Raw genomic sequence first — 14,281 nt, 5'->3', positions numbered from 1 at the left:
GCTAAGAAACCATTACCTAATCCAAATCAGAAGATCTACTATTATTTTTATTTATTTATTTATTTTAGTTATAGTTGGACCTAATACCTTTATTTCATTCATTTATTTTTATGCAGTGCTGAGGATTGAACTCAGGGCCCCGAGCATGCTAGGCGAGCGCTCTACCGCTGAGCCACAATCCCAGCCCTACTATTATGATTTTTAGTTTTAGTTTTAGCTATTGTAGTTAAGTCTGTGATCCATTTTGAGTCAGTTTTTGTTAATGGTAGAAAGAAGGGATCCAATTTGAGTCTTGCATGTGGATATCCCACTGTTCCAGCTCCATTTGTTGAAATGAGTATTTTTTCCTCCATTGAATTATTTTGACAACCTTGTCAAAAATTAATGGCCGTAGGGGCTGGGGTTGTAGTTCAGTGATGGAGTGCTTGCCTAGCACATGTGAGGCACTGAGTTCTATCCTCAGCACCACATAAAAATAAAAAAATTAAATAAAAGTTAAAAATTTAATGGCCATAGATGCAAAGTTTTATTCTGAACTCTCAATTCTATTGCATTGACCAAATGCCTATTCTTAAGCCAGTACCACACTGATGTGATTCCTCCAGCTTTATAATAAGTTTTAAAATTGGAAAGATCGGGCTGGGTATGTAGCTGTGTAGTCAAGTACTGCCCCTGATTTGATCCCTACTCCACACATGTGTGCCAATAATAATTAGATTGAGAAGAGCAACTTTGTTTTTTTAAGAATTTTTGGGCAGTCACGTGTAGTAGCATGCATCTATAATCCCATTAAGGCCAAAGTAAGAGTCTAGAAGTTCAAGGCCAGCCAGCCAACATGGTAAGACCCCATCTCAAAAATTTTTTAAAAATTTGTTTTAATTTTATTTATTTATTTATGGTCTCTTGTATTTCCATGTTTATGAATTTCTTCCACAAATGCATCTGACTTTTTAAAATAGGGATTGTGTTGAATCTGTAGTTCAATTTGGAAAAACTGCCATGTTTTTTTAAATAATTTTTTAATTGTAGATGGACACATTATCTTTATTTATTTTTATATGGTGCTAAGGATCGAACCCAGTGCCTCACAGATGTAAGGCAAGTGCTCTACCACAGAGCTACAGCCCCAGCTCAAATACTGCCATCTTAACAACATTAAGTCTTCTGATCCATGACATTTATATAGGTCTTTTCCAGTTTCTTCCAAAAATGTTTTGTAGCTTTCACTTTTGTAGTTTTCACTTCTTTTGTTAAATTCATTTCTATATATTGTGTTCTTTTTAATGGTGCTGTGAAAGAATTGCTTTTAATTTCATTTTCAGATTGTTCATGTTCAGATTGCTAATGTATAGACATACAGGCATTTTTTAAAAATATTTTTTAGCTGTAGATGGACACAATACCTTTATTTATTTATCTTTATGTGGTTCTGAGGATCGAACCCAGGGCCTCAGTGAGCACTAGGTGAGCACTCTACCAGTGAGCCACAACCCCAGCCCAGCAGATACGTTTTCTATATACAAAAGTATGTCATCTATGTATAAAGGCAGTGTAATTCTTCTTTTCCAATCTGGATGCATTTTCTCTCTTTTTCTTTTTTACTTGTCCAAACTAGAGCCTCTAATACAATGCTGAATGGAAGTGATGAGAGTGGACATCTCTGGCTTGTTCCTGATCTTGGAAGTAATCACCATGAAGCATGCTATTAGCTGCAGGTGTTTTGTAGATGCCCTTTATCAGCTTGAGGAAGTTCTGTCTATTTCTAGTTTGAGTGGGTTTTTTTTTTTTTTCAATTTTTTATACCTTTATTTTATTTATTTATTTTTATGCGGTGCTGAGGATCAAAACGAGCACCTCACACATGCTAGGCGAGTACTCTAAAACCACTGAGCCACAACCTCTGTCCTAGTTTGAGTTTTGTTTTTTTTTGTTTTTTAAATCATGAAAATGTGTTAGATTGTACCAAATGCTTTCTCTGTGTCTTTTGAGATGATTATGTGTGGGTTTTTTTTTTTTTTTTTTTTTTTTAAAGAAAACTGTATTTCATTGATATATTACACTGATTTTCTTTTTCTTTCTTGTGTGTGTGTGTCTTACTGGAGATTGAATAGGGAGCACTCTACCACTGAGCTACATCCTCAGCCCTTTTTATTTTTTATTTTGAGATAGGATCTTGCTATGTTGTCCTGGCTGACCTTGAACTTGTGATCCTCCTGCCTCAGCCTCCCAAATTGCTGAACTTATACATATACTCATCTTATATTGGTTTTCTTATGTTAAATCAACCTTGCATTTCTAATCATTGAATATAACTCTAGGTTCAGCTTGCTAGTATTTTATTGAAGATTTTTGTTTCTATATAAATAAAGGATTTGGCTCTATGAATTATTTTTTTAGTTTTCCTTGTGACTTTTAAGTTGTCAATGGACCTTTATTTTATTTATTTATCTGCAGTGCTGAGAATTGAACCCAGTACTTCAAACATGCCAGGCAAGAGCTCTACCACTGAGCCACAACTCCAACCCCCTTCTTATGACTTCTTTTTATGTATATATAATTTTTCAATAGTTGTAGGTGAACACAATACCTTTATTTATTTATTTTTATGTGGTGCTGAGGATCAAACCCAGTGCCTCGCATGTTCTAGGCAGGCACTCTCCCACTGAGCTACAACCCAGCCCTTCTCATGACTTTTTTGTTTGGTTTTTGTTATCAGGGTGATATTGGCATCATAGGATAAATTGGGAAATGTTTTCTCCTTTATTTTTGGAGAGAGTTTGTGAAGAATTGGTATTAATTACTATCTATGTGGTAGAACTTATCAGTGAAGTCATCCAGGCCTGGGCTGTGTGTGTGAGTATTGTGTATGTGGTTGTTGTTGCTGTTGCTGCTGTTACTGCTGCTTATTTATAGAGCATGTGGGGGAATCTGAGAAGGGTAAGCCAGCAAGAGTCAGGAAATTTGGAGTTTTCTCCTTGGCTTTGCCTGGAAGTATGCCTTCTCTTTTGCCTTTGCTATGCTGTGTCTCTCCTTTGCTACAGAGTCTTCCTTCTCCCTCCTGAATGAACACTGTAGAGGCTAGGACAGCAATCTGTGTCTTGGATAAGATAGTTATGTAACATTACCCGACACAGGAGGGAATTAGTATTTAGACCAAGACAAGTGAGAGCAGCTTTCAGGCTTCTTTGGGAACCTTCAGACTGGTGTGTGTGTGTGTGTGTGTGTGTGTGTTTGTGTAAGAGAGATGGGTGTGTCTGCCTTGACATAAATGTTGACAAAAAAAAAAAAAAAAACTGTAAGAGACTACAGCTGTAGAAATTCGCACATCATAAATGCTAGACCACAATGAATTATGACACAGCCACTTAATGAAGTGGCACTCTGTATACACATATGAAGTGAGCTTTAAGGTAAATAAGTGTGCAAAATGATGTACTTCAATTTATGTTGGAAGGAAAAATGGAAGGGATGCATATGGGCTAGTCAATACAGCATATCTTGGGTACCCAAGGTAAGTGTCAGGTAATAGACTGGTGTGAGGTGCAGTGGTGAGGCTATTAGGTGGCTCTGTTCTCATGGAAGCAGCTGCCTTTCCAGCCTGTATACTCTGTCAAGGTACGTGAAGTATTATCCAGACCTTCATTTCCTGGAAGCCTCCAGTGTTCCTCAGAAATACCTAAATCTGCCTACTGTGGGGAACTGGTCCCAGTCTCAAAGACCCTCCAAAGTCGGTGTTCCCTTCCAAGCCCCATTTCAGTAGCACAGAAATCATGGTCTATTTTTTCAAGGAGAAAGACATGCAGCTAGGTGACCCCACAGGAAAGCACTTCATTCTTTTTTGGCAGACAGGATCATGGCTGCTGTCTGTCTCATGAATCATGGTGCTGGGGAAGGACCAAAAATGCTAGAGGTCTTTGACTTTCCCAGGCCAAGAGAGCATCCATGCTAGCAGCCTGTCCTTTTCCATTGAAGCCCAACAGAATGGCAAACAGGATGTTTTGGAGATATCAGCAAACTTTTCACTTCCATCCAGAGGGAATGCTAAAATACCTGGGCCTACCCCCAGGTATTTTAGCTTTTTTGTTGTTGTGACCAAAATATCTGACAAGGACAGCTTAGAAGAGGAAAAGTTTATTTGGGCCCACGGCTTCAGAGGTTCAGGCCATGATAGGCTTACTCCATTGTTCTAGGCCCAAAGTGAGGCAGGTAATCATGGCAGAAGGGCATGGTAGAGAGAAGCTGCTTCATTCATAGTGGCCAAGAAGTAGGGAGAGGTGGCAGAAGGGCCATAGGAAAGATGAATCCTTTTAGGCTACATCCTTAGTCACCTACCTCCTCCAGCCATGCCCTGCCTGTCTACAGTTACCCACTGGTTAGTCCATTCAAACTTGGATAGACTGATTATGTTATAGCTCTCACAGTCCAATTGTCTTACCTCTCAACATTCCTGTATTTACTCAAGAGCTTTTGGGGCCTCATTTAACACCAGGAATATGGGGAGCCTCCCAGCCTGGTCTTCTAAGGTCCAAGTCAAATTCTAGGCCTGGATGCAAATGATGAGGATCCTCCTGTGTCTCCACAGAGAACACCTTCTGCAGTGGGGACCACGTATCTTGGCATAGCCCTTTGGATAACAGTGAGTCAAGAATTCAGCACATGCTGCTGACAGAGGACCCACAGATGCAGCCTGTGCAGACACCCTTTGGGGTAGTTACCTTCCTCCAGGTGAGGTGTAATTGGATATTGGAGTCTTCCCTGTGGGAAAAGTCCTGGAAGACGGAGGGAAACCTGAGGGGAATGAAGGAAGCAAGAGATTCACATTGTTCTCCCTCTGATGGGTCTGTGAGGTTGATTTACTTGGTCCTGTTTCACACTCTGAGAGGAGAAGGGGAAGGGCCATCAGAGTGGGATAGAAAGGCTGTAGTTAAGAGAGACCCCAATGAGGGAATCTTGTGAGCATATGAGGACCCATCACAGGAGCAGGACTTCCCAGTAGGGAAGCTCAGGCTGGCCTCATATTTTCCCAGAAGGGGTGTGAATCTCCCCAGCTGCCACCAGTGCTTGCTTTTGCTTATGATGTGGTTTATGTGGAGGTTCAGTTGGTTTCCTGGAGATTCACACAAAGGTTCACCACCTGTGGGAACATCTCCCTGACCTTTCCTTCCTTTCCGAGATGCAGCCTGAGGACCCATCCTGAGTTAGCTCAGGCCTTGGTTTTCTCCTCTGCAGCTGAGAGCTAGACTTTGTATTGGCCAAACACCTGACCTGTCACACAAGGGCAAGGGTCAGGCCTCAGGGCTTATCTGTGGACCCGGCCATCTCCTATCCAGGCTAGCACTCCCTACTAAGGGAACCTTCCATTATGAACACACAAGCCCAGGGGCAGCAATCCCACCTGTGAGCCCCCATTTTAGTGGCACCAAGAAAGCCTAGGTGATTGACCTTTCAGGGAGGATGGTCACTAACACACAATGGCATCTTATCCCTGGCCTTAGATTGTTGGCGTCTGCACTGAGGAGCTACATTCAGCCCAGCAGTGGAATGGGCAGGGCATCTTGGAACTGCTGCGGACGGTGCCCGTGTGAGTACATTCACCCATGAGATGGGGCCTGGCTCTCTGTGGGTGGGAGTTCCTCCCTTACCCCATAGGTGACTGCTTTTCTTTGTATTGTGCTTCTGGCACTCACTCCCTAATGATCCCTGACCACAAACTACTCCTCTGTGTTCTGGACCTGGGGCAGCAAACAGGGCAGGCTCTTGGCTCAGTGTCAGCTCCAGATTCGCAGTTATCATTGTTTCCCCTTTCCTTATCCACAGAGCTGGTGGTCCCTGGCTGATAACTGACATGCGGAGAGGAGAGACCATATTTGAGATTGATCCACATCTGCAAGTATGTCTTGAGTGAGGAAAACCTTGCTAGCACACTGTGCCTAGGCCTCTTCCAAATAACACTGGCTTTCATCCTGGGAAAATGGAGACCTTTATATGTGAACGAGTAGAAATATGACATGATTTGGAACTTGACACCTGAATTCTGCAACAGACATAAGAGAGCAGAGATTTCAGCACAGAAAAAAAGTGTCTCAGACACATGTATTTTTGCATTTAAAACTGATACATTTGGGGGCTGGGGATGTGGCTCAAACAGTAGCGCGCTCACCTGGCATGCGTGCGGCCCGGGTTCGATCCTCAGCACCACATACAAACAAAGATGTTGTGTCCGCCAAAAACTAAAAAATAAATATTAAAATTCTCTCTCTCTCTCTCTCTCTCTCTCTCTCTCTTAAAAAAAAGTTGTTTAAAAAAAACTGATACATTTTATTGAATGTAAATTACATACCAACTTTTTAAAATTAGATCATCAGCAACAAAAGAAGATTAGTGGGTATTGCCTCCTCACCCAGGATTCATTCCCCCACTTTCCCTTCTTAAAAGAACACAGATTTCTTTCAAGGAGACACCCTGTAGCCACCCCAACCTTGAAACAGTCAGTACCACAGGTGATACCCCACACCCAGCTATGAGGTGAGTGCTAAATGGCCTAATGATCTTGTCCTTCCTGACACATTTTTCAACCACGCCTGGGTAGGTTGGCACTCCTTGGTGTGTGAAGGGGTCTTTAGACACAGTCCTGCCACTGCCCATCAGTTTGGCCCATGGACAATGTCAGTGTCATCTTTGATTATATGAAGTACTCCTTTGGCATGTGTATGAATTTTGAAACTTGCAAGAGCATCATTGCCTTTCCTGTGGGCTGCTCAGGAGGAGCAAGAGCAGCAGGCAGCTGACCATGTGCCTATGTTGTATCTGGTTTCTTTTGCCCATCTACTATCATTTGCAAGTCATTGCCATCTCTAAACTTTTTATGCTTCTGTAAATTTTGAGCAGGCCACAGGCAGCACCCAGGAGCTAGGGCAGGGGAGAGGTGGCAGGTGGACATGTAGCATTCAGTCCCTGGTTTCTTCTCTGCAGACCTGTGAGCTTCAGGGCATAAATCCTCCTCATTCACACATGATGCTCCTCTATTTTCCTAGTGCTTTTAATACTGAAAATTTCAAATTGATGCCAGGATCCTCTGTTATCTCTACTTTAAACTTGGTTTCATTGTAGCTTCTGCCTAAGCAAGAGCAAGGAGCCATGGAAGGCTGTTTCCCTAATCCTTTATTCAGCAGCTATAATGGGATCCAGGAAAGGGCACTGTGGGCTGCTTGTTTGACCTCTGTCATAAGTGCCAAATACTCAGAAAGAACTTGGTATCTTGAACTGGTAAGATGTGCAAACCATCCTTTGTCTGCATGCTGAAAATAGTTCTTCCAAGTCAGCAGACTCCCTGAGACCAACCAGCAGTATCCACATTACCCAAAAGTCTTTGAAAGCAAGCAGGAGCCCATGGGAGGAAGTACACCTTTCTTTTCCTGGTGGCCCTGTGCATCAATTATGAACTCCTAGTATTTGCTTGTGCATCTCTGGGAACTGCTCACCATCAGTTCATTTGAGAGCTGGCTCATGTTGCTTTGATCTAAATTCTACTACTAACTAGCTGTGTGCCTAAACGAATCACTTAACTTCTCTGTTTCTCTCTGATCTTGGTATTGGGGATTGAACCCAGGGACACTACATGGAGCTTTGTCTCCATCCCTTCTTATTTTTAATTTTGAGTCAGGGTCTCACCAAATTGATGAGACTGGCTTGAATTTGGAATGTGCCTGGCTCTGGGTCTTACTTATTTCTTTTTACTTATAAAGTAAGTAGGCTGGACTAGTGAAGGCATGAGGTGTCTGTTTTCAGCTCTTGGCTTAGGTGAGGGCCTCAGGGCAGGCAGTGAAGAAGGAGGCAGAGGCATGGGCACAAGTTGTCCCCTGAACAAACCAGGACCCACATGCCTATTGCTCCCTGCCTAAAGCTTATAGAGCTGTTGCCCTGCTCAGAATCCCCAGCTTTGCCTCGGCTGATGGTAGCACAAAAAGAGAGCAAAAAGTGATCGATGGAAAGAGGCCACCTGTGGCTGGTCCCAAGTAATAAGGGAACCTATGCTTCCTCTAGATAGACTCCCTGGCCATTTTGAAGCCCTGGTCAAGGGACAGGCAGACAGGAAAGTGCAGCCTCTTGTTGAGTTACTAAGTCATAAGGAGATTTATTTGGCCTGTATGGCTCTTTTCAGGCAATGTTGCTAAAGCCTCTCAGATGACCTTTGATCCAAACCCAGCATCACAGAACTATGTTTTACCAGAAAATCCAGAGTTGTTTTGAGTACATCTCTTCCTTGAGGCCATTTGGAAAGTGTTTGAACTCAGCTATGCCAAGGCCTGCACAGATGGCCTGTAGGAAATCTGCAAATGATCACTGCCCTCCAGGACCCCATTTCAGTCTAAGGAGTGGAAAAGAAACTTCATCCAGAGCCCTTGGCCAAACAAGTTTGCCAGCAGCTAGGATAGTCCTTATGCTCTAGGGTGAGCACCCCCTCTAGCTGTTGGAAAGGGGAACTGCAGGTGTGCTGCCCCGCCTTCACCCCTTTAACACCCATGCCACTGGCAGGCTTCCACCCTGCCTGTAGCAGTGACTGGGGGGTTCTTCTTGGAGTGTCAGGGAGAAGAGGAGGGATTGTATCTTTGCTCGTGGAGTAAGGTTCTGTCTTTGCTTTATCAGCTCTGTGGGCCAGCATGTGGTAGACAGAGTTGGGGCTCTGAAAGAGGTGTGAAGGCTGTTAGATTGAAAGGTTAATGATAGAGAAGCTTCCCTGGCTTCATCCCCAGGAGGAATCCAGTGTCTGGCAAAGCCCATTATCTATAACCAGAGCAGAACAAGGTCAAATAATTTGCTCTTAATAGCAGCTGTCCATGCTCAGCACCTACATAGGCTCAGTACTTACTATAAGGGTGGTAGCTGGGAGGGTAGTAGTGACACTGGGCCATAGTTCTCTGAAGGAACTCTGGGTCTTTGGTTCTTTTCAAGCAGGAGAGAGTTGACAAAGGCATTGAAACAGATGGCTCCAACCTGAGCGGTGTGAGTGCCAAGTGTGCCTGGGATGATTTGAGCCGGCCCCCCGAGGATGATGAAGATAGCCGGAGCATCTGCATCGGCACACAGCCCCGACGGCTCTCTGGGAAAGGTAGGAGTGTCTACCCTGCCTTCCCCCTTTGGTTTCATGTTGGATTTTCAGGCTGTCTAGGATAGGTTTTCAACTCAACAGCCTACTCAATGGATTATTTCCAGCCTGATTTAAACAGCTAGTGAAGTCTTCCATCAAGGGGGAATTAGAGAAGCTTAATTTCCTGTATGTTCTTCAGATGTACCACCAGCTGGATCTATTGTGTTTTTTTTTATTTACCCCTTGCAATCTGAGGTCATAGAGGTGAGTGGAAGCCACAGAACAGTTACAGGAAAAGTTCACAGATCACCCAAGCACAAGAGAACAACTGTAGGCCACCCACAGAATTGACAAAAGGCCCAGATCTGGCCTGAAGGCCATGCCAGACCTGGGGATCACTGTCTTCAGGCCCACCCAGGCTTTTGAAGACAGAAGCCTGAATGTGAGGCCAGCTCTCAGTGACTACACACCACTGTCCTACACAGGCAGTCTAAGGGGCTACGGCAAGGCACCCTGGACCCACTGCTTTCCTGGTGAGGTCTTGAGGAGGATGTGGTTGTATTGTTGAAAGCTCCCTATGCTGCTGTTGGCTGTAGAAACAGTTGTGGTTTTTAGCAAAGGGCATCTCCAAAGGAAATTTGGCCACTTACATATACATATGCAACTTTTTTGTCTATTTCCTTTCTCAATCTCTTCATCTTTTTTTTTTTTTTTTTAATATGTTGTCTTTTTTTGTTTTTGTTTTGGTGCTGGGGATTGAACCCAGGGCCTTGTGCATGTGAGACAAGCACTGTACCAATTGAGCTATATTTCCAGCCCTCTAAGTTGTCTATAACACTGAAAAAAATATCTATATATGAGATTTATTTATTCTTGGGTGCTAGAGATGGAATCCAGGGCTTTGTGCATGCTAAGCATGTGCTCTATCACTGACCTACACCCCCAGCTCCTATATATATATGAGACTCATAAAAGTTTTTGTCTTTCTCAAAAGAGAAAATTTAGTCACAAACATTTGACCCTGCATTTCCATCCTGTTTGTTCTAATGGTGTGTCAAGCCCATTCAAATACTACAATCATTTTATTGCATTTGACAAAAGAAGTAATTTAAGAAGGGATTCATATTCTTATCCACAATTTTAATCATTATTGGCTGTGTGTGTGTGTGTGTGAGAGAGAGAGAGAGAGAGAGAGAGAGAGAGAGAGAGAGAGAGACCAGGAATTAAACGCAGTGGTGCTTAACCACCAAACCACAGCCTTTTTTTTTTTTTTTTTTTGAGACAGGGCTCTCTAAGTTGCTCAGAGCCTCCCTAATTGCTGAGGCTGGCTTTAAACTTGCGATCCTCCTGCCTCAGCCTCCCAGGCTACTGGGATTACAGGTTGTGCCACCACTGCCAGCATTTTTTTAATTGTAAAGGTAATCCATGCCACAGTAACAGGTCAAACAGAAAAGTCAGTAATCCTGTCCTCCCGTTCTTAAGTCTACCATTTGAGCAACCAATTCTAATTTCCTCTTTTTGAATTGTTTGCAGTGTACAGAGGTAAATTTTATATCATATATGGGATGAAACTAGTAAACTTCACCTCAAAGACCATTAAAGCACCTTACAGAGAAATAATTACACCAAAGAACTCCTTTCTCACCTCACCATCCTTGCTAGCTCCATGGAGAGGCAGAGTTCCCTGGGATAGGCCAAGGTAGGAAGACGATCTCAGTAGCCTACTGACCCAGACCAAAGGCAAAGGGGCAGCAGAGCCAGACCACTCAAAACCCAAAAGCAAGTGTAGAAGGTGCCTGCCAGTTCATAGCAGGACCCTTACAGCCTTTGCCAGCATCTATCCTAACATGCAGAATCCCTGATGATCTGGAACAGTGGCAAAGGCCTTGGCAGTCAGTCACTGTCTGCAGCCATGTTAAAGGTAAACTTCAGGCCTAAGTTGCAGGAAGAAAAAGAACAATGATGAGTGCCTTCTGGAGTCAGAGAGTACTTCTTGTCTTCTACAAGATTGGCACTTCTCAAACCCAGAGCTTCTTGAGAGCATGATGCCTCATCTGCCCCATCTCCTCACAATCTGCCCTCACTCAGCTCTCACATCTAGATGCATAGAGTAGGCTCAGGACTAGCTAGCATGGTGGCCTTCCCCCAGTATGTCTATTGAACTAGGTTTCAGGGCCTGGGAGGGGGTTGCTGGAAATTCAAAGGCTACTTAGGATATTTAATGATTTGGTTGCAGACACAGAGCAGATCCGAGAGACCCTGAGGAGAGGACTCGAGATCAACAGCAAACCTGTTCTTCCACCGATCAACCCCCAGATCAACCCTCAGCGGCCGAATGGCCTCACCCATGACCGGACCCCGTAAGTTCCCAATGTTCCAAGGCTGGGACAAGAGGATAGTTTTGTCCAGAGGGACTGTCCCTGTGGATTGTATGAGAGAACAATGTCCATAACCCTTGCTGGGTGAGTCCAGGGCCTCTAGATTTAAGGGCAGGCATGGTCTAGAGCACATAGATCTGTGGGTCATAGGTAAAGGCCTCAAAGGGGACCCAGTGGACCAGGAATATAAACAGCAGTAAATATTTATATGGGCTGTGTGAATAGACAGGAGGCCAGGTTGGGGCAAAATCTGACTTGGGGCCTCTCAGCCTTATTGGAGCCCATTGTGCTGAGCACAGTCCCCTTCTTATCTCAGCCTCAGCCAGAGTTGCCCTTCCTTCCTTCCTGGAGCCTGGTCTCCGGCTGATAACTGCAACCCTGGGGACCTCCCTATCTGGCTGCCCCCATACTAGATGCCTGCTACTGAGGCACTTCTTCCTGCCTGCTTCCCTGGGCCCTAGGGAAAGGAAGGGAAATCCTTTGTAGGCCTCTGCTGCCTGTCCAGGGGGCCCTATAGCCCTTGGGGGAGACTGAGGCCACCCCAGGGGTCAACTTCCTTCCCACCAACCCCTCTTCCTCTGATAGGGGACAAGTGGTGGGCAGGGCTAGAGCACCCCTTTCTGCCCTTAGTCCTACCAGCAACTCTAGGGAATTGCTGCTGGCAGGGGATGCCTGGGACTTGGCAGTTAGGAGCAGGAACCTTGCCTGCCAGGGAGGAAATTGCTGTGCCTTGAGCTAAAAAGGACGTCAACTAATTCTGAAAGATTAGGATGATCTACCTGTCTTCTAAGAAGTCTGAATTACACACTTGCTTTGTGGCAAACTCAGGGCCAAAGGGGGTCATCCAGAGTACACAGGATCTTCCTTGTGGCAGGGGGGTGCATGAATGAAACAGTGAACATCTTGGGGGAGGTACCAGGGATTGAAACCAGGGGCTGCTTAACCACTGAGCCAGCCACATCCCCAGCCTTTTCATAATTTTTTATTTTGAGACAGGGTCTCACTAAGTTGCTTATGGCCTTGCTTGCTAAGTTGCTGAGGCTGGTCTTGATCTTGTGATCTTCCCATCTCAACCTCCTGCATCACTGGAATTACAGGCATGTACCACTGTGCCCAACTAAAAATGAACTTTTAACAGTATGAACCTGACATAAATCAATTTGTTGGAAATGGCTGTTGCTCTGTACAGCTCCAGTTGCTGATCCGTGATCCCCAGAAATGGTAGTGATGCAGTATATTACAGAAAAGTTGGTCAGAAGTTGGGCATGGTGGCCTATCTCAGCTGTTGAAGGGGATGAGGCAAGAGGATTTTAAATTCAAGGCCAACCTAAGAAACTTAGTTAGACCCTATCTCAAAATAAAATTCCAAAAAAGGCCTGGGGACATAGGTAAGTTGTAGAGCACTTGCCTAGCATGTGCAAGGCCCTGCATTTAATCCCTAATACCACAAAAACAAAAACAAAAAAAGAAGAAGAAGGAGAAGAAGAAGAGACAGTATGACCTGGCATAGTTAGGGAAAGTGTCTTGGAGAAGGACCATAATATCTCATCCTAGAATCATTCAAGCAAGGGAAACTGCTGAAAGGAATGGAATAAGGGGAGGCCTGGCCAGCTAAGGTTAAGACTACATTCTAGGAGTGGATTGTGGAGTAAGAAGAGTTACTTGAGTACCAACATGGCTCACCTGGTAAACTTGCCATCCAGAAGCCAAGAGAGTTGAACTCTTTAGCAAGGGCCTAGAGAGGTCTCCACTGCCACCTCAGAGTGACTTTCAACTGTAGCCAGTGTGTTTCTCCAGCCTGAAGTAGCTGGCTTTGGGGCACCAGGATCTTCCTCTGGTGGCAGCAGATGGCCAAGCTGGGTTGTGAGGCATCTGGAAGCTCTCTGCCTGTGGTCTGGACCCTGTCCCAGAGCCATACTCCTTCCTGTGCCCTTAGCTTGGCTTCTTATTAAAGGCCTTCTTGGCACTGTTGGGGAGCCAGAGGTACTAGTAGACTTAAAATCTCAAGAAAATTACCTATAACCTGGTGACTGTCAGTGCAGATGGCCCTCATGCCTCCAGAAGGCCAGAGTCAGAGGTCAGGGGCTCCTACCAACATGCACACCCACTTGCCCCTCCTTACTACCAGGACAAGCCTGAGATCTTGCTCCCTGTCTTGAGAGTACTTTCAGCTATTGTACCCCAAGATACTTCAAGGAGGCACAGGCTCTGGGTTCCTATAGATACCCCATGACTGGGCAGTGGAGCAGTGGTTTGGGCACAAGACAGAGGCTACAGCCTCCACCCCTTAACCTCAGATGGCTCACATACAGAAGTGGGTGGGAATAGATCAGAGGTGCCAGCCCTCTGGGATCATCTCCCCTTTATGCAGCTCAAGTGTGCTCAGTCAGGTCCCCAGAGTGCCAGACTTTGCCATCTGGATAGAATCAGAATGTGTGCTCTGAGGTTCTTGGTGCTCATTACAATTTGTTAGCAGCCAATTGAATGATGGTTCCTCCTCCTTTGCCAAGGCCATTCTCCAGTACACCCTTGAGTCTCTCAGACTCTGGCTCCCTGTTGTCTCAGGATCAGTGGTGACAGACTCAGTTCAGATTAGCAAGCATGAGTGTAATATCTGTGCTGCCCACTCTGGGACCTGACCCTGTTTCAGACACACCACATGGATTGCAATAGAGAAAGCTGACCCAAAATGTGCTGGCACCAGGATTTGCTCCTCTCCCTGTGGGGAAGCAGCCAGCATGGGCCTTATTTTGTCTGGTGTCTGATTTCCCCTTAGTCAGGATTTCTGGGCTGGAGAACTCTGATACATGGTCTT

General features: G+C 44.9%; 1 protein-coding gene across 9 annotated transcripts in view; it reads left to right on the top strand.

The window, feature by feature from the left end:
* The window catches only part of Sufu (SUFU negative regulator of hedgehog signaling), a 115,403-nt gene that overhangs the window by 62,746 nt on the left and 38,376 nt on the right, over positions 1 to 14,281 (top strand). For 7 of the 9 annotated variants that reach the window (XR_003582000.2, XM_027929965.3, XM_071610955.1 and 4 more), the window contains exons 4-8: positions 4,583 to 4,725; positions 5,496 to 5,581; positions 5,818 to 5,890; positions 8,953 to 9,109; positions 11,325 to 11,448. Coding sequence is in view for 8 of the 9 variants with exons in the window: in XM_027929965.3 (XP_027785766.1) it covers positions 4,583 to 4,725; positions 5,496 to 5,581; positions 5,818 to 5,890; positions 8,953 to 9,109; positions 11,325 to 11,448 (583 nt within the window). In the remaining variant the exon portion in view is untranslated. The remainder of the gene's footprint in view (positions 1 to 4,582; positions 4,726 to 5,495; positions 5,582 to 5,817; positions 5,891 to 8,952; positions 9,110 to 11,324; positions 11,449 to 14,281) is intronic. The other 2 variants (XM_027929961.2, XM_027929964.2) reach the window with 1 other exon arrangement.

The sequence above is a fragment of the Marmota flaviventris genome, chromosome 4 (genome assembly GCF_047511675.1).
Source record: "Marmota flaviventris isolate mMarFla1 chromosome 4, mMarFla1.hap1, whole genome shotgun sequence".
In the NCBI taxonomy this organism is placed as follows: Eukaryota; Metazoa; Chordata; class Mammalia; order Rodentia; family Sciuridae; genus Marmota; species Marmota flaviventris.
This window is presented reverse-complemented; position numbering and strand designations above follow the sequence as displayed.